The sequence below is a fragment of the Rhinatrema bivittatum genome, chromosome 3 (assembly GCF_901001135.1).
Source record: "Rhinatrema bivittatum chromosome 3, aRhiBiv1.1, whole genome shotgun sequence".
In the NCBI taxonomy this organism is placed as follows: Eukaryota; Metazoa; Chordata; class Amphibia; order Gymnophiona; family Rhinatrematidae; genus Rhinatrema; species Rhinatrema bivittatum.
This window is the reverse complement of record NC_042617.1, coordinates 501,612,032-501,631,952: the sequence shown is the minus strand read 5'-3', so window position 1 is coordinate 501,631,952 and position 19,921 is coordinate 501,612,032. Positions and strand designations below refer to the sequence as shown.

The window sequence follows — 19,921 nt, the reverse complement described above, 5'->3', positions numbered from 1 at the left end:
GTGTAGCCAGATGGACTCAGGACCAATGGGATGTACAAAAGCTACTCTTGAACTGGGCGGGAGGCTGCCCGTGGCCCACTTAGTACTGCCCTTACAAAAGGTTGTGTCCTCCCGGGCCTGGACATCCAGGCGATAGAACCTGGAGAAGGTATGGATGGAGGACCACGTTGCTGCCTGACAGATCTCAGCAGGCGACAGCATCTTGGTTTCCGCCCAGGACACTGCCAGAGCCCTTGTAGAATGGGCCTTGAGCTGTAGAGGTGGGGGCTTCCCTGCCTCTATGTAGGCTGCCTTGATTACTTCTTTGATCCAGTGGGCTATGGTTGCCCGCAAGGCTGCTTCCCCCTGTTTCTTCCCGCTGTGAAGGATGAACAGGTGGTCCGTCTTTCGTACAGATTCAGATCTTTGCAGGTATTGGACTAGGAGTCTGCCGATGTTAAGATGGCGAAGACGGTGCAAGTCTTAAGAGTCCTTATGTTCATCTGGAGATGGCAGCGAGATGTTTGGTTTAGATGAAAATGAGAAACCACCTTCGGAAGAAAAGAGGGGACAGTGCGAAGCTGTATGGATTCAGATGTGAACCTGAGAAACGGTTCCCAACAGGATAGTGCTTGAAGCTCAGAGATGCGACGGGCTGAACATATTGCCACTAGGAATGCAGTCTTCAAGGTCAGGAGCCGTAGTGACAGACCGTGTGTAGGTCTGAAAGAAGCTCCCGCTAGGAAGTTTAGTACTAGATTGAGATTCCATAGGGGCACCGGCCACTTTAATGGTGGTCAGATTTGTTTGACCCCTCTCAGGAAGCGGGAAACATCTGGATGGGTTGATAGACGGATGCCCTCCTCTTTGGCTCTGAAGCAGGCCAGTGCAGCCACCTGAACCTTGAGGGAGTTGAGAGACAACCCCTTCAAGCCGTCCTGCAGAAATTCCAGGATCGTGGGGATTTTGACTGTCCGCGGGAGGATCTCGCGGTCCTCACACCAGGCTTCGAATACTCTCCATATTCGTATGTAAGCTAGGGATGTGGAGAACTTGCGTGCTCGGAGCAAGGTGTCAATCACTGCCTTAGAGTATCCACTCTTCTTCAGGTGAGTCCTCTCAATGGCCAGACCGTAAGCGAGAACAGAATCGGGTCTTCGTGGAGGATCAGTCCCTGCCAGAAAAGGTCCCCGTGTGGAGGTAGGCACAGAAGATTCCCTGCAAGAAGTCTTCACATGTCTGTGTACCATGGCCTTTTTGGCTAGTCTGAGGCCATTAGAAGTACTAGTCCCCTGTGGTGTTCTATCTTGCGGATGATCCTGCCCAGTAGTGGCCATGGGGGAAAAGCATACAGCAGGTCTTCCTGTGGCCAGGTCTGGACGAGGGCGTCGATTCCCCCAGAGTGCGGTTTTCGTCTGTGGCTGAAGAACTTGGGGATTTGGGCGTTTGACCAGGTTGCCAGGAGGTCCATGGCTGGGGTTCCCCAGCGGTTAACTATCAACTGGAAGGCTGTGGTCGAAAGCATCCATTCCCCTGGGTCTAGCTTCTCTCTGCTGAGGTAGTCCACAGAGACGTTATCTTTTTCCGTGATGTGGGTGGCTGAGATTCCTTGCAGGTTTTCTTCTGCCCACGCCATGAGGGGGTCTATTTCCAGGAACACCTGTTGGCTTTTGGTTCCTCCCTGGCGGTTGATATAAGCCACTGTTGTGGCGATGTCCGACATGACTGACAGATTCTCCCTGGATTCTGTGACCGAATCATAGGCAGGCTAGTCTGACTGCTCAGGCTTCCAGTCTTTATGTTCCATCCCGCCTCTTCCTCGTCCCATTGTCCCTGGGCAGTCAGTTCCTGGCAGTGGGCTCCCCACCCTTGCAGGCTCGCATCCGTGGTGAGCAAGATCCAGTTCGGTGGGGATAGTTTTACTCCCTTGCTCAGATGGTCTTCCTGGAGCCAGCATTGGAGCCGGGTCCGAACCTCTACTGGTAGCTAGAGATAAATGGAGTAGTTCTGGGACGTCTGGTTCCATCGTGACAGTAGGGAATGTTGTAGTGGGTGTATGTGGGCCCTTGCCCATGGAACAACTTCCAGGGTTGATGTCATGAGACAGGACTTGGAGGTAGTCCTAAACCTTGGGGCGAGCATAGTTAAACAGTTTTTGCAGTTGACCCAGTTTCCTTCTCCTTGGTGGGGGGGGGAGGAGGACAACCTTGTCATCGAAGCGGACTCCCAGGTACTTTAGCGACTGGGAGGGCTCTAGGCAGCTCTTGGCTGTGTTGACGATCCACCCGAGATTCTGCAGTAGATTGACTGGTAGTTGCCTGGTGACTTTCCTCTGGAGATTTTGCCCTGATCAGCCAATCATCCAGGTAAGGATGTACGAGGATTCCTTCTTTCCTCAGTGTTGCTGCCACTACCACCATGATTTTGGTGAAGGTCCGAGGGGCGGTAGCTAGTCCGAAGGGTAGCACCTGGAACTGTAATGATGGTCCAGTATCACGAAGCGTAGGAAGCGCTGATGGTCGTGATGGACCAGGATGTGGAGATAGGCTTCGGATAGATCCAGTGAAGTCAGGAATTCTCCCGGCTGTACTGCCCTTATGACTGAGTGTAAGGTTTCCATGCGGAAGTGTGGTACTCTCAGGTAATGATTGATGGTCTTGAGGTCCAGGATGGGCAGGAATGTTCCCTCCTTCTTGGGAACGATAAAATAGATGGAATAGTGACCAGTATTTTGTTGGTGCGTGGGCACCGGGGTTATCGTCTTTAGGCTGAGTAGTTTTGTCAGTGTGGTTTCCACTGCAGTCCTCTTGGAGAGGGTGTTGCACGGTGATCTCACAAATTTGTCTGGAAGGATGCTGTGGAAGTCCAGATAGTATCCCTCTCAAATGATGGTTAGGACCCACTTGTCGGATGTTCTCGACCCATCTTTGGTAGAAGAGGGTAAGTCTGCCCCCTATTACTTCTTCCTGTGGATGGGTCTGCCGACTCATTGTGGGGTACAGCCAGAGCCTGTACCTGAGCCTGCTCCCCTCTTGTTATGTCTGTTCCGAAAGGACTGGGACCTGCCTGTGGGGAGAGGTGCTTGGTAGCATGTGTTCTGCAGGGTCTAAAGCGCTGGGTTCCTCTGCCCTTGGTTCTACAGGGAGAGGAGCGCTGGTTTCTTTTTTGTTCCTGTCCTCCGGTAGATGAGGCTATGGAGATTCACCCCATTTGTTGTCTAAGTTCTCCAATTCTGTGCCAAACAAAAGGAATCCTTTAAAAGGCAATCTCGTGAAGTTCGCTTTGGAGGTCGTGTCGGCCGACTAATTTTGAAGCCATAGTTGTCTTCTGGCTGCCACTATGGAGGAGACACCCCTGGCTGAGGTGCGCACCCGTGAGGAAGGAAAATCGCTGGTTCTAATGTTTCAGCGGACATGTTTGCGTCTCTGGAGAGAAGTAAGCAGGCACGTGTTACAACGGCGCAGCAGGATGCGATTTGCAGGGTTATTGCTGCTACATCAAAAGGACTGTTTAAGGATGACTTCCTGATGTCTGTCCTGGGCATCCTTGAGTGCCGCTCCTCCTTCGACTGGGATGGTTGTGCGCTTAGAGATGGTGCAGACCATGGCATCCACTTTTGGGAAACATAGGAATTCCTTGGCCATGGGTTCCAGGGGGTATAGGCCTTCTAGGGCTCATCCTCCTTTGAAGCTGGCCTCTGGGGCATTCCATTCCAGGTCAAATCAGTTGCTGTACAGCCTGCAGCAATGGAAAATAGCATGAGGCCTGACAGAGGGACACCAGGATGGGGTTAGTCTTTGGCTCCGCTGTGGTACCCGTGCCTGGGATGGCCAGCATCTTAAGGGTCAGAGACACGAGAGCTGGTAACTCGTCTTTGGAGAAGAATCGCAGCATGGTTCGGTATAGTTCCATCCCTGGAGGGATTTCCCCTTCCTCCAGGGAGTCAGTCTCGTCCTCAGAGGTGTCTGTATTGCCTGTAGGGAGACTCTTGCCCAGGTGGAGCACATCGAGAGGTCTGAGAGGTGCTTGGGGGATCTTGTGCTTCTGGTGGGGACTGGGACTGTGTCACCGGCAGAGCCGATTGCACCTGGACGAAGGTTTGCAGCCCCTTGAATTCCACCCAGGAAAAATGGTCCCTGGGTCCATATTGAGTCCCGGCGGGCTTATGGTAGAAGCCCCTGATGTGCCTTCCTGTGTAGGCGCAGAATCAGAAATACAGAGGTCCGGGGTACTATTGTTAGTGGATCCGGAACCCTCTAATGGCTGAGGGGGGCCTTGCTTAGGTTCCCCTTGAGCCTCTTCGTACTGCTGGGCATAGGGTGGAGGCTACTTCAAGTTGCGCAGCTCTCAGGTAGCAGACTGGGCAGAGAACTTGTCCCTTGATCTTATCAGCTGGTGGTGCCATGACTTGTGCGCATGGAGTGATTCAAAACTAGTCTGTGCGCGTTGGTATGCGCGCCGGGAAGCTTGGTTGTGCACTCCAGGTGCGCCGATGTGCATGCAGGCTACAATTATGAGCACAGGCCTATTTGTGCACTTGGACAGGTTTATGCGGGCCGCTGTGCGCACAATACGGTGGTCAAGGGGGGGAAATGGCGCCGAAGACCACCCAGGCAAGATGGCGATCCCCGGATAGTCTCCATGTGCGTGTACCCTTGCACCGGATCGGGGTCTAGCTCAGACAGAGCTGCTCAACCCGATTTAACAGACGCCGGAAGGGACGATCTGTGCAGCTATTAGAGGCCAGAGACTTAAAAGAAGGTTTCTACGTTTCCTGGTCTCGTGCTGAGCAGTCTCCGGCTGCGGGGAGGAGAGGGAAATACCTTCACCACCACGCTCGATTAAACACTCGCTGCCTCTAAGCCACCATGGGGGCTAAGTCCTTGCCGGGAGCCAGCTACCAGACAGACTTACCTCTGAGGGATCTCTTAAATCACCTCAGGACTGGGGGAGGGACCCTTAATTAAGTATCACCGCAGGAGAGCGGGGCTTGTCTTTGAGGTAAATTCTCTCTTCTTTGTTTTAGAATTGCTAACACTATTGTAGTGTGTGGATGTGTCCCTATCTGCTTTAGGAGATGGAGAAATACTGAAGAGCAGAGCTTCCTGCACGGGTATATGTAGGCAGACATCAGCTTTGAAATCTGACTCAGTCTCCCATCTGTTATCAGGAGTACACTATACCCATTGGTCCTGAGACCATCTGGCTGCACGCTAGGAAATGTATTTTGCCTGGTATTCAGATCACTCAGTCAACCTAAGGGCACAAAGATCTAACACACAGCACTGTTAAATAGCATTCCCCCCTCATCCACCAAACCAGACAATAAGAAAAAGAAAATGCTATCAACTAGCATATCAGAATAGTGGTTAGATCTAAAAGTGTTGCATTTTCAGGTAACTTTACAAGTGTTGACTCCTACCACTTCTGATGCTCAGGCAGGACTCAGCCTTCAGGGCAGAAAATATTCTTTTTTAGGGGGTGGGGAGGAGAATGCTTCTCTTCCACCAACACTAACCAACAATATCAAGAGTAGCAGGAACCATTCTGGAATTCCACATCTTTCTGCTCCTAACCACAGATCACTGGCATATCTTAAAAAATCAAATCAAAGAGGGAAAAAACGGAAATATTGACGGACAAGATGGCTCTAAGATTGACAGGCAGATGCCCAAGAAGCAAGTATTAAAAGCATGTGGGGGTGGGGGAAGGTGCTATTTTTTCCCCTAAAAAAAGTTATCCAAATGCCAGGCTTTTTACTGTAAGAAAAAAGTGCCATGATTGAATCACTAAAAGGCTTATTATAATTTTTGGATTGTATTACCATGCATTATTGTATGGCATACATGGATTCTGTTTTATTGTACGCTGCTTTGCACCTTTGGGGAAAAAGCAGCCTATAGATTTAATCCAAATTACATTCAGTTGTAAGATTTCTCAAAATATTTTTGCATCTTAGAAGTGGGATGAGACTTAAATGTGGTAAAAATGAGTTATTTCTTCACCTATGGCTTCATGTGAGATTCCTGATATTACTATTAGGTTCTTCAAAATAACTATCTGGAATAGGAAATGCCCTAGGGTCCCCCTTCTCAAATCAAGGGGAAGGAGGGATCTTTCTTCCAAAGTTTAAATAAATTATTGGGTGGCCCAAGTCAGGGCAACCATACTTTGGTATCCCCAAAGTTTTGACTTACATTGGATCAAAAGTCCAGAAACAATCTGGCCCCTTTACTCTGCCCCTCCCCCTTCCTTGGAATATGTTGAACAAACTCACTCTTTAAATAAGTTCAATTTTTGTGTTTATATGGGGCAAAAAAAAAAAAAGGGGTACTCCAGATTCCTACAATCCTTTGCCCTCCATTTTATCTAATCCTTTATTTGAACCAGGCTTGGATAGCCCATCGCAGTTTAATTGGTTAAAAGACAGGTCTTTTGAAAGCCTTAGAATTTCTTGATAGACAATAACCTTTTATAAAATCAAAACATTGATATCCCTCTCCTCCAGTGGAACGTTTTCTTCAGCCTTATAAAAGGAAATTAAGATTCTTGAGCAAGTTGAACAAGACATAGGCAGAGGGACAGTCAAGGCTTTTACCTTTATGAGATCCTTTGTTAATGAATAAGTTTCAGACATGTGAATCAAATATACAGTCCTCTTTCTGATTCTCATGGAGAAACCTCTCTGCTTTTCTCCTTGATACAATAAAGAATGCTGCTTCAGATCTACCTTACCCCAGCATCTATGAATAAAATATGGCCAGGCATGCCAAATACTTTTTGATTCAGACTTTCCAGCATGTATTTTCAAAACACATTTGGTAAGAGTGCCCTAAAATTCAATTATTTTGGTATAAAGTTCTAATACATAAAATTACTAACAGCATAATTCAGAAAAAGATGGACCTTAATGGGTGTTAAATGACAGGCCTGGTAACAATATCCTTTATTAAAGGATGTTAGTTACTGGCAGCCAGAGTCAATTGCCTCTAAGTGGAAACATACAGATAGTCATATTCTGACTGTCATGTTTAGAAACAGCAAGTTTGAGAAGGAGCGTCTTTTTTTTTTTTTTTAGCAGCAGATAAAAGCACAATTTAAATACTTTTGCAAGAGATGCTGAACATTCTATATTTTTCCAAATGATCCCTAAACATGCGTATGATTCTTTAGATCTGTGGGACTCTGCTGACAAGTATGTGCGTAGGTCAGTTTATTTTAAATTCGAAAGAACTGGCATGTCTTTCTAGAGAAATTCCTCAGCTCCTCCTCTACCTACCAGACTTGTATAAAAGGAAATCCTCATAGACAGAGAAAGCTCCTTCTGCTGGGCCATTCTTATAGATCTCTGCCATGATCTCCTGCTCACCGCTGGGCACACTGTAAGATGTGGAACCTGAAGAGCCAAGGGAAACAGAGCACATGTTGTTGCTATGGGATCATAAAGCCCATTCAGATTTCACCACAACCAAGGCCATCCTCCTTTCGCTAGCTATAGCTCCCATTAATCAAATATGAATGCAGAGTAGCAGCACAGACTGAAAGTAAGGACTCCAGCTCCCTGCCTATCCATGATCAGAGACTCCATTTCTCATCTGATCTTGCATGGAAATAGTGTACATACATACAAAAACCCCCAAAACAAAAAACCACACACACCTCTCCCCTTCCTAATTCCCTAATGACAACGTAGCCAGTTAGATCCTCAGAACAGTAATGTGCATTATAGTTTCGGCATTTCTGGCTTATATAAAGATTGGAGAGTGAATATTGGTGTGGGGCGAGTGGTCACTCTCTCAAAAAATGGAGATGCCGCCCATTTGGAATTCCTACAGGAAGGATTGGTTGAGGCTGGCCCTAAACACCTTGACAGTTTAGGTGGCAGACCTAGCGTGTTATGGAGGCCATATTATTGGTAGTCCTTGGTCCTTCATTACGTCTCCCAGTGGCACCTTAACTTAGTGTTTAGGTTTTTGCAGGTTCCACCTTGTGGTCTTTGTGTGTTTTTCTTGTGACTATTTACTACCGTATGGAGATGGTTGTCCTGGTTGCTACAGTTGTGCTCATAAGTTTACATATTCCTGGCAGAATTTGTAAGATCTGCAGCCTTTTAAGAAAACATGAGTGATCAGACAAAATAAATCTTGTTATTTTTAATGTTTCAAATTGAAATTATGCAAAGAATAGCACAATTAAACCATGGCAATAAGGGAAATTGAATGGTCCTGTTCAAAAGTTTACATATCTTGAATGTTGTTTGGGCTGAGATGGCAATGAAGGGTGGGGTGGTATCCACACCTCTGCCTTGTTTGATTGTAATTAGTGTGAATAAATAGTAAATGGGATTCTTAGCTCTTGTGAAACCCTCGTGCATTTCATCTAGGACTGCGCCGATTTTGGTGGTTATTGGAGCATGGAGAATGCAAAAAAGTTAAAGGATCTGCGAGCAAAAGTGGCCAGTGGTTGGTGTTCCACCTTCACGGAGCGGAAGGATGAAGGGCTGACATCTAAAAAAAAAAACAGGGGTGGATAAGAGTATGGGGCAGGGGTGTGGCCTGCTTGTTGCAGTGGTTGCTACCCCTAATTGAGCTGGATGTCACTTGGATGCAGATCCGGCGTTGCTCTCTACATTGGTGGTGGGGTGGAGGGGAATTAGGGCTGGAGGGTACTGGAAGCCAATAGTAACAGGTGGATGAGAGAAAAAGATTAAAAAAAATAAAATAAAGTACGTAGCTTGCTGGGCAGACTGGATGGGCCGTTCGGTCTTCTTCTGCCGTCATTTCTATGACTTTATAAATTAGGACAAGGATTTATATACCGGATGTTCCTGTATAATATACATATCACCCCGGTTTACAAGAAGATATCCAAAACACTTGAAGGCTAGTACTTAGTTTTTAATTTGTTATATTACTTAATGTTATATAATTTACCTGTCTTTTATACATTGTGTAAATTAATTGTCTTAATGATTTGTAGTACTATTTTACAGATTGTCATTTTATTTCCATTATTCTTATTTGTAAACAGTTGTGACTGCATGTTCCAAATGACTGTATAAAAAAGTGCTTAAATAAAATAATCAGTACTGTTCAAAACTGACCAAGAAGTGGAGATTATGGAATCAATACCAAGGTAGACCAAGAAATGTTTCATACAACTGCCAGGAAAAGGATGCAAATAATTTGGAGTGATGAGACCAAAATTGAACTTTTGGGTCACAACCATAAACACTATGAGGAGAAGCACTCCATCCCTAACTTTAAAGATAGCCGGGTATATTCAGCGGCTCGACGGCACCTCTGGATGTACCCTGCTGGTTAGCAGAATGTTTATCCTAGCCGAGCCACATAGCTGCTGAAAACAGACGTGTTTTGTTTGATAACTCATGTTTTCTTAAACGACTACACATCTTAAAATTCTGCCAGAGGTATGTAAACTTATGAGCACAACTGTATATGTTCAGTGAGGTGCATTCTGAACTGCAAGCTCTTGTACTGTAGACCCTTGTTTTTTTTGCCGGAAGTGGTCGAAGTGTCATTTGAATCAGCCTAATTCCCTGCCAGCGCTGGTCAGGGTCAGATATGAGTGGGAATACTGGGTACTAGGTGCCTTGGGGGGGTGATGCAATATTTGTTACAGTATCTGGACGTCACACATTCCTTATGGAAGGCTGATCTTCTGTTAGTCCTCCATGGGATAGGGGGGCAAGGAGAGCAGGTATCTAAAGCAACAGTAGTCTTTTGGGTTAAAGAGGTTATCACAATGGCCTAGGTGGGTGCGGAGTGCCATGGACAGAGGTCCCATTGGTGTCTCATTCCAAGGTTTGCTGGGCAGCATCGTGGTCCTCCTTACCTGCTTTTGGCATGCATTACCGCTTGACTGTTAAAGCTCAATAGGACGCCTTCCTCGCGAAGGCAGTGTTGACAGGGGCACAGGCAGCCCTCACCTGTTTAGGAAGTAGCTTTGGTACATCTCACCAGTATGGACTGGCCTGCCTGAGTGCAGAGGGTGGTGAAACGACTTACCTGACAATTCTTTCCTCCATGAAAGGCAAGCCAATCCACAATCCTACCCTGGCTACCTACTGGTGGTCTTTTCAGTTTGTCCTTTGTTGCAGGGATGATGCAGAGTGCTTTTGAGCGAATCACTTGGAACAGTGGATGGAACATCTCTCCTATGAGGATAGGCTGAAGAGGTTAGGGCTGTTCAGCTTGGAGAAGAGACGGCTGAGGGGGGATATGATAGAGGTCTTTAAAAAGTAGATGTGAATTGGTTATTTACTCTTTCGGATAATAGAAGAACTAGGGGCATTCCATGAAGTTAGCAAGTAGCACATTTAAGACTAATCAGAGAAAATTCCTTTCACTCCATGCAGAATTAAGCTCTGGAATTTGTTGCCAGAGGATGTGGTTAGTGCAGTTAGTGTGGCTGGGTTTAAAAAAGGTTTGGGTAAGTTCCTGAGGAGAAGTCCATTAACTGCTATTAATCAAGTTGACTTAGGGAATGGCCTCTGCTATTACTGGCATCAGTAGCATGGGATCTTCTTAGTGTTTGGATACTTGTGGCCTGGTTCGGCCTCTGTTGGAAACAGGATGCTAGGCTTGATGGACCCTTGGTCTGACCCAGCACGGCCATTTCTTATGTTCTTAAACCTGGTACATGGCATACCAGCTTGTTTATAACTTGTACTGGACTCTGTTAATGGTTAGTTGGCTGTTAAGAATCTTGGCTCAAGTCTAATCAGTTGTTCAGTTGGCTTTTATAGAGACACTGGCAGGCTTATGTTGGGGCAGAGCTATATGTGTCGGGGACAGAGAGTCTGTTGTCAGTCTCCATCTGCTGGTCAGAGTGCATAGCCCACCAGTGTGGATTGGCCTGCCTTCCTTAGAAGAAAGGAAAGCAGGGATTAGAAATTTCACCTTACAAAAGATAAAGCCACTAACCTGCAGCCAAACCCCTATTGCAATGATTCAGGTGAAAGTGCTGAACATGATTAAGTCACATTTGCAAGTTTTGGGGTCCCATCCCCCCAAATGTATCAACCTGGTTAGACCACAACAGTCTCTGCTTAAAAAACAAAATTCAAAACCTCAATTAAAAACCCTGAAACTCATCCAACACACCACCTTCCTGAAGCAGAACCATATTTTCCCACACTACACTCAGTGGCCCCTGCCATATAAGGGATAGTAAAGAGAATTATACATCACAACTAGAGACAAAGTCTACTGTAGATAAGTGACATTGATGGTCTGTATCTCAATTACTAATTCAGAACAAGAGTCCTGTTCAGTACCTGGTTTTCATCCCACCCCAAGACACGAAGGATTTAGAAGACATTTTACTGAGAGAAAGCAACAATAAGGGCTGGGCTCCTACCATAGTGCTTATCCTGTTTGTAGGAGGGAGAGTAGCCCTCTTCACAGCTTTTCAAACACTTGGGGGTGTCCCCTTCTTCACCAGTGCAGGAAGGTCGTGAACCGTTGACATGGTGCTCACAGGGTGGGATAGAATATGGTCTGCATCCTGTAATCAAAAATAAAAAGCAGAAAAAAATATATATAAAAAAAAAAAAAACAAACACTGGCGACTAGAATGAAAACCTCAAACTAATTGTGTTCATTCTTACCAAAAGACTTGCAACTTAAGGTCTATAACCCCCAGGAATGAGACACAATCAGCATAGTTTAAAGCATAGATCAGAGGTGGCCAACTCTGGTCTTTGAGATCCACAAACAGGCCAGGTTTTCAGGATATCCGCAATGAATATGAGAGAGATTTACATGCACTGCCTCCCTTGTATGCAAATCTCAAGTATATTTCATTGTGGATATCCTGAAAACCTGGCTCGTTTCTGGCTCTCAAAGACCCCTGGCATAAATAATGAACTGTCTTTCACACAACCAAAAGACATGCATAGTGAACTCTGCATACAGGGCTTAAGAAGCTGGCATAAGAGTAGTGACACCATCTGCAGGTTGGTCCAATGACTACACTGCTGTGGGGACTTTCTGGAGCCTAGCCAGAGCTGCAGTCCCAGTCATTGTGTAGCAGTGATACCCAAAAAAGGGTTCATTCTACCAGGTTCTGAAAGGAAGCTATATCTGCAGCCCCCAGTTGAAGGGCTGTCGATGTAGTGGTTGGGTAGAGTAGTTAAAATGTCTAGTTTCTCATAGCAATATCTCAAGAATTGCTGCAAAACAAAAATTTGCAATACCCCAGCACTAGTACAACCTGCCCAAGTGAGCTGAAAGTACAAAAGAGGGAGGAAAAACCAAGCAAACACACCTATCAGTAAATAAAGCTAAAGAGCCACATTTTGCCTCCAGCACCTGTGATAACAGTCAGAGTAGGGGGGTCAGTTCTCTAAGGGGGTTGTTTTGATGAATCACTTTCTGCCAGGCATATCTGAATACAGATTCATGAAGTGGCATAGCAAGTCACAAGAAGTGTATCATAGTTCTTAGCTGGTACTTACCCACATGGGACTCATACAGGCCACCAGACACAAGGCCCTTCTTTGTCCAGAAGTGCCATGCTCCAGAAGGATAGCCTCCATTGCATCTAAAGAAGAACAGCAGTGTGTTAGAGCAAGCTTGAATTGTTCTGGGCTTTTTCTTCACTGGGAATCAGATAGTGCTGTGCAGTGGTAGATTAAGGCAAGGAAAGAGATGGCATCCCCAGCACAAAGGGTCAAAATCAGCCCTTTTGGCTTTTGAAATGCTGGGGAAGAGGTAGATGGGGTCAGGGCTCCCAGAGCAGTGGCAGATAGTGTTTGATAATATTTCTAGGTAGCCGATAATCCTGTCACATTCCCAAGAACTCTACCATCTAACCCCCCCTCCCCCTCCCCAGCATTTGCCACCTGGGGACGTGGGAGTTAGGTGAATGGTGTGTGCGCGCACGCGCAACACTCCCACCAGGCTGGTGCAAGGGTATTGGTCGTCCTAGGCAAGTCTTACAGCTTTGTGCCTCCTCCCCCCTCACATTATGCGTTTATAATAGATTTTATATTCAAAAGTACAATCCACATTAAAAACACTTAGAACATGTGCATTTGTGCCAACCATAAAATCCTGCAGCAAAAGCACAAAGACACTTCAAACCCATATTGAATTAGGCCCCTTGTAAAGGGGATTAGGTGTGAACTTAGCCCTCTGAAAGCTATGAGTAAACAATCACAATACAGTACACCTCCTACAACAGAACAGCATTCAAGCCTATCTATTAAAAACGTAACACTGAAAATATTACACAAGGCTCTAACAAACCAATACACCTCCTATTAGGAAAACCAGTTCAAGCCGAGCTGCTATAGATCCCTACAGAGAATCCACCTCACTTCAATCATACACAGAAAACAGAATAAAGAGACCATAAAAAAATTAATAGAAACATGCAGAAAAAAACCTGAACTGAAAAACAGCAACAAGCCAGACTCTGTAGGCAGGGCAACAATGGGAAAAAAAAAAAAAAAAAAAAAATAAAAAAAAATGATACACCATTCTTCAAAAAAAAAAAAAAAAAATAAGACATACTGTATAAAATAGTAAAACATTAAGAAAGAAAATTTCAATGCTGACAAGTTAAACATTCAATAATTAGACTACACATTTTTTTTTAGTTCCCAAAATTCAATATAATTTAAAAAATAAACAAAAAAAACAAAAGGATAAATAAATAAATAAATCCCCCTCACCATACCTGGGAAATTTCAATTTTCAGTCACTCTGAGATCACTGTGGGATTAGTGGGGGGAGTGGAGCTATACGAACTGTCCTCACACACACACACACACTCAAGCTGCTGCAGCTTTCACCTTCAGCCCATGCAGCCAACAGAACCACTCCTTCCTCTCGCGGTCTAGTCAGATGCTATTCCTGTGCCTTTATTCTGGCCACTTGGGCCAACACAGCTTATGCGCTTTCCAGTTACAGAAATGCGAGTGGGAAGAACAAGTAGCCGCCATGGTACTGCCATTACTGTATCATCCCCAAACTGTGGCACTCCAGGCAGCTGCATAGTCTGCCTAATTTACTGGCTCTGCACTCAGTTATTCTTGCTCTCTACTTCTCTCCCATCCCACTCAACCCCTTCCCTCTATCCAACCCACCTTCCCCACCCTCACTCAGCTCAGCCCCCCTCATCAGTAAATGGGGAGAGAAGGGAAGGGAGAGAGAGAGTTCTCTCCCTCCATGCATTCCTCACCCTCAATGAAGTTCTTCTTCCTGCCCACAGTGACGTGGAAACCCTGCTGGCACGTCACAACCACCACACCACCGCCTCAGGCCTTTGCTTCTGCTTGCACATCATAGCCACACACTGGTGGCTAGTGCCTGCATGTAGGATGAGGGGACCACAGAAGGAATGTTCTTTTTGTTTTTGGGTTTCGTCACTGCCATTTGAGGCAGCTGTCTTACCCTGTGTAATGATAGCAGCAGAGGTAGTCCTATGCCTCACCTAACCTTCTCCAGACTGCATTTGTAAGGGATAAGTACCTACATCAGTGCTGCTTTTGGGCTTTTATAGAGTATTCAGGTGAGACATCCAAACAGTATTGTACCACTGCTGTTACGATTACATAATACAAGTTCACAGGTATTGCTGCTAGTGCATTTTATTGGATTATGAGTCAGGTTTCATCATGCAGGGCCACAAGAAAGATTTACATTAACACTGTAAATAAAAAAAAAAGTTTAGGGACAGACAGCACAGATCTGCACTCCAGGATTAGAAGGCTCTGTGTGTTCAGTAAGATGTAATACCACAGAACACGGTCTTCCAACCATTAAATGACAGCTTCCAGAGAAACACAGACTAAGCCCACAGATTAGTGTGGACAGCAGGTTTTCACTTGAACTAGATGCAGCTGATAGGGCTATGGAGACAGCATTAAGTGACAATTTGTACCAATGCCCACTGGCTTGCTCAACTGCTGCATTGTGCCCTTTGTCACAGGATCACCAAGGATCCACAGAACGCTGGGGGTTCAGGAAGACAAAAGCAATCTGTGCATACTTCTCTAATAAGTAGCAGAACAGTACTGGAAAGCTGGAAGGTGGTCATGTGAGGGGCTAGGAAAGGTTTGCTTAATACTGGAACAAGTATTTATTCTGGCCACTTGGGCCAACACAGCTTCTGCTCTTTCCAGTTACAGAAATGCGAGTGGGAAGAACAAGTGTGAGAAAAAGACACAAAAAAATAGTAAAAATGAACTGAGATGTTAAAAGAGAAAATCAGCGATGTGAAGACCCCCCCCCCCCCCCCCCCCAACATCATGACAACCAGCCAGCAGCGACCCAATTAACGGCGCGATTCCACCAGGCGCTATTATAGAGGGGCAGCCCACTACCATCGGGCACTTAAAGAAAACTACATCTTGTGAGAAAAAGACACAAAAAAATAGTAAAAATGAACTGAGATGTGCTCCCCTTCATGCTAACCTTTGTGCTCCTTCTAATATAATTATATTTATGTTAATAATTTAACTTTTATTAATGTTATTTAGCTTTTTGCTTTGTTTAAAATTATTTCATTATTGACGTTTAAATGTATTAGACTAAGGAATATTACTTCCTGCTTATTCTGTTTCATTGTAAACCGGTTTGATATGCATTTTATGCAGGAAAAAATCGGTATAAAAAAAAAAAAAAACACAAAAAACTAAAAATAAATAAATAAGTAAGATCTTCTGAAAGAAAAAAAAAAAGTCCCTGGTTAGTTTTAAGAAAAAAAGAAAAATGCAAGGATTGGGGTGGGGAAACCACAGAGTTAAATACAGACACCACTTACCCCATTCCACACTCTAAGCCACAGCAAGAGAGCAAGTCTTCTGCAGAGACTTCAACATTCGTTTTCCCATTGGAGTGAATGCAGACTCTGTCAGAGATGGCCTCCACAGCACCAAAAGCCTGTCAACATGGAGAATACATACTGACTTGCAGAATGAAGTGGGACATCATTCCAGCGTTACAGCACTCCTCAACAATGGAAGGAGCCTTGCTGAATGCCCCCTGGCCCAGGACCGTTGCTGCAATGATTACAGTAAAGATTAGGAGTATGGAAGCGTACACATTTCCAGGCAGTTGCAGATGAAGGACCCATGGTACCAGGATTCCAGCCCTGGTTTGGACTCAGCTAAAAAGCACAAGAGAGCAGACTGCCAAGTCAAAGAAAGAGAGAGAGAGTTCCTCATTTGCCAACTCACACACTTACCCAGCAGGAGCCACAAGAGCCCTGGTCTCTGACCTCCCTAATCGTTGGACAGTTGGGCCACTGTTGGCGGGAATCAAAGCTATCTGGTAGCCTGAAGTTCTCAGCAAAGCGATCCCTGCACATAAAAAAAAAAGTAAGAGTACAGGACGGAATAAGAGGGGCATTCTGATGTACAGCTACTGAAAGCAAGCCACCCTCCCTCCCCAGATAATTGCAAATGAAGACCAATGGCACTTTAAAAAGGTTAAAAGCTAAGACTGAGTTAAGGCATAGGAACCTGGACAGTAACCAGAAAGGTAAGATTCTTACCTGATCATTCTCAAGTCCTACTAGACCAGCCCTTACACTAGAGATTACCCTGTTCTTCATCTGCCAGCGACAGAGGGCACATCCCCTTTATGATCTCATTCTCGCCATAAGAGGCCTTAGACCCTTTTCAGTAGCCTGTCAAATAATTATACATACACACATTGCATAACCTTTGCCTCTTCCTTCCCCCGAGCCCCCCCATGAATTATCCCACTAATATAATTTTTGTACTATTTGTAGGCCATTCAATTTGGAATTTAACAGTACCTTACACACTTACATTTATTATTTATGGCCAGAGCATACAATAGCAAAACAGTTGTCAGGCTGACCATATTAAGTGTATTGCATTTCATGAGGCTGGAGAAACCTTTATTATGAAAAAAAAAGTGGATTGCTGAAAAATTAGGTTGACACGAAAGCTGGATTCAGACACGAGCTTTTATGGAATTTGGTGATAGTTGACCGCTAAAGCTGTCTCAAGCAAAAAAAAAACAAACCACAAAACAAAACTATAACCCCACTCATTTTAAAGCAATTTTGCAAGCTAAAAGCAGGCACACCAACTATGTTTAATTCCATTTTGAATGCTGATTAAAATAGTATATTGCACATTTCTTTCAGAATTCCTGCTGTAATGGAGGCAAAGGTTATGCAACACCCTGCACCTCCTTTTGGTTTGACAGCAGGAGGAAGGTAAAAGCTGGACCTGGTCCCTTTAGCTAGCATTCCCAGGTAGTCAATAGAGGCCTGCAGTCTATTATTTTTTCCCCAAGTACATAAAGTTTTCAAATCAGAATGTTGTTCACATAGGTTGTGTCAACATGCTCAATCTACTGTGAAGCAGTTCCAGCTGGCTCGTGGATATTAGCTTGGTAAGGGTTTCCAAGCATTGATTGATCACACTCACTTATTTTTACCCTTTTTTTTCAATGCATTTTCAGTTTTCTGCAACACACCCTGTTCTCCACACGTTTTGAAGCTCCTTGTTGACATGGGTTGGGAATATTCTCTTACTGGTTTAAGTATGGCTATTGGCATGTTACTTACAGTCATTCATAAATTATTTTTGCATTTCTTTCTCTATCTTGTTTCATACATTTCAGTGTTTTCTGCACCAGAATTCCCCCTAACAAAGCCTTCACCAGCAAAACAAGTGTCCTGTTGGGGCTTTTTCCAGACCTGGGATATTTCATGCTACAGTCTAAATTCTAAGCACATGGTGTGAGTGTCAGCATGAGTGTGTATTCATTTTTCACAAGTATAGCATCTTATGCACCTAATGTGTTTACAAATATGTTTTTGTTCATTTATATGTGGTGAAGAATAGCAACAGCATATCTCCTAGAGCTTAGAATGCTGCGTATGTTAGTAAAACACTCTAGCTACTTCAACCTAGCAGTACAACCTATTGCCCAGCTGTTGGTAATATATTGTGATTTATACCTGTTTGTGGATAAAGTATCTTGTACTGCATTTAGCAAGTTACATTAGAGATGATATCTGGAACTGCATGCATATGAGCAGACTCCCCCCCCCCACCAAAGTTATTCTTCCTCTCACAGGAGGGCAGAGAAGGGAGAGAAAACAGAACAAGAGAGCCAGACTGCCTTGGGCATCTCTGCTCATGTTCCCTATGTTCCAGGGTAGGGCCTAGTCTGGTCTAGCAGGACTAGAGGGAAAAAGATTTTCAGGTAAGAGTTTTACCTCCCTTTTCCCCCTGCTAGACCACTCTTCCCTTTGAAGTTACAAAGAGCTAGCCCTAGGGTGTATGGGAGGAAGACAGGGCTGCCTTAAAGTAACAGACCTAAAGGTCACATCCTCTTTAGCCTGTACATCCAGTCTATAGTGCTTGGAAATTGGTGGAGAGATGATCAGGTAGCAGCCCTGCAGATTTCACCCAGCGAGACAGATGATTATTCTGCCTGGAATGATACTTGTGCCCTTGTAGAGTGTGCATGGACAGTCACCAACACTTGCTTACCATTGAATATATAGGCACAGGATTTCACTTTAAACGCTAAGCTAGCCAGATGCATCAGAGGCCACTTCTCCCTTTCATGGACTACTGAATAGCACAAACCACTTAGATTTCCTGAGGGGTTTTGTTTTCTGGTGTCTTTGTCCTTACCAGCCTTTGAAAGAGAATATAGGGGTAACATCACCATCCGATTTAGGTGGAAGAGAGACACCACCTTCCACAACAAGTGCACAGAAGGTGATGGAAGAGAATTACTAAGTAGGGTTCTCTGTATGAGAGGGCAATTCTGAAATCTGTAAGATAATTGCTACCAAAGAAATTGGAGATGAATGATGCTTTATGGATGCTTGCTCCTACTAGAGCTCTGAGAACAAAGTCACTATTCACCTAAAGGGCAGTGGATTCCTAAGGTTGGAGATATACCTCACTTCTTTAAAAAAAAGAGAGCACTACATCTGGGTGGTACGTGGCTATCTAGAAATCTTCCAAGTGTCCTCCTCAAAATGTTGAATGCCAAGCCTTTGTCCAAGCCCTTCTCTAAGAAACGTAGGATGTGTGGGATTTGTGACTTTGATGGGGGAAGTGTTATGCTCCCAACACTAAAGCATCAAATAGCCTATAGATTTTGGAGGCTAACAAGATCGATGAATTTTCAGCATGGTCATCACGACTGCCTGCAAATAAGCCTCTGGTGCACAGCCATATACTTTTCAAGGGCCAGGCTGTAAGATGAAATGAGATGAGTCTTCCACTGATACTAGACCTTGCCACAGCAACCCCCTCTGTTTTCTGGGCGGTTGCAGTGGTGTCCTCAATAGGAGCCTTATTATTTAAATATATTTATATACCATTTTTTAAAATAAAAAACTTTGTCAAAACAGTTCACAGAGGATTAAAACAAAAGTAAAGAGCACATTTAAAAATTAAAATTTGGGAATAAAAGTATACATAAATTTAACAAAAATAGCTAGGTAGGTACTAGCTTTAAACAAAAATTTAAATAAAAGGAAGGTGGTATGCCATGGGTAGTATAGGAAATTAGCAGAGGGAATAGGGGAGGGGGAGAAGGTAGGAAGAAAAGGTGGAAAAAGTTAACCAATTAAGAGAGGTGGAGAATGAATGTGTCATGAAGATAGAAGTGAATATAGTGGTTATAGATGGAGAATCTAAATCGTATGTATCAAATGGGTGAAGATGAAATAATGGGGGGGGGGGGGGGGGTCGGTTTTGGAAGAATAGTTGAATGGAATATTGAATGTAAGTTGGAAAAGGTATGTTTTTAGAGATTTTTTAAAGTGGTAAGGGTTTGATATTAAACGAAGAGGATTAGGTAATGAATTCCAAAGAGATGGTCCTGCTACCGAAAATGCTAGGTCAACATCCCAAGGTTTCCTTGAACAATCCTCATCACTCTGCTTATTCTGGGCAGAAACA

At 44.5% G+C, this 19,921-nt stretch overlaps 1 protein-coding gene across 2 annotated transcripts in view; it reads right to left on the bottom strand.

The window, feature by feature from the left end:
* Positions 1-19,921, bottom strand: part of CTSB (cathepsin B) — a 54,625-nt gene that overhangs the window by 6,963 nt on the left and 27,741 nt on the right. For both annotated transcript variants that reach the window (XM_029596126.1, XM_029596127.1), the window contains exons 4-8: positions 16,198-16,312; positions 15,775-15,893; positions 12,461-12,546; positions 11,362-11,508; positions 7,259-7,375 (exon numbers count right to left, since the gene is read on the bottom strand). In XM_029596126.1, the coding sequence (XP_029451986.1) occupies positions 7,259-7,375; positions 11,362-11,508; positions 12,461-12,546; positions 15,775-15,893; positions 16,198-16,312 (584 nt within the window). The remainder of the gene's footprint in view (positions 1-7,258; positions 7,376-11,361; positions 11,509-12,460; positions 12,547-15,774; positions 15,894-16,197; positions 16,313-19,921) is intronic.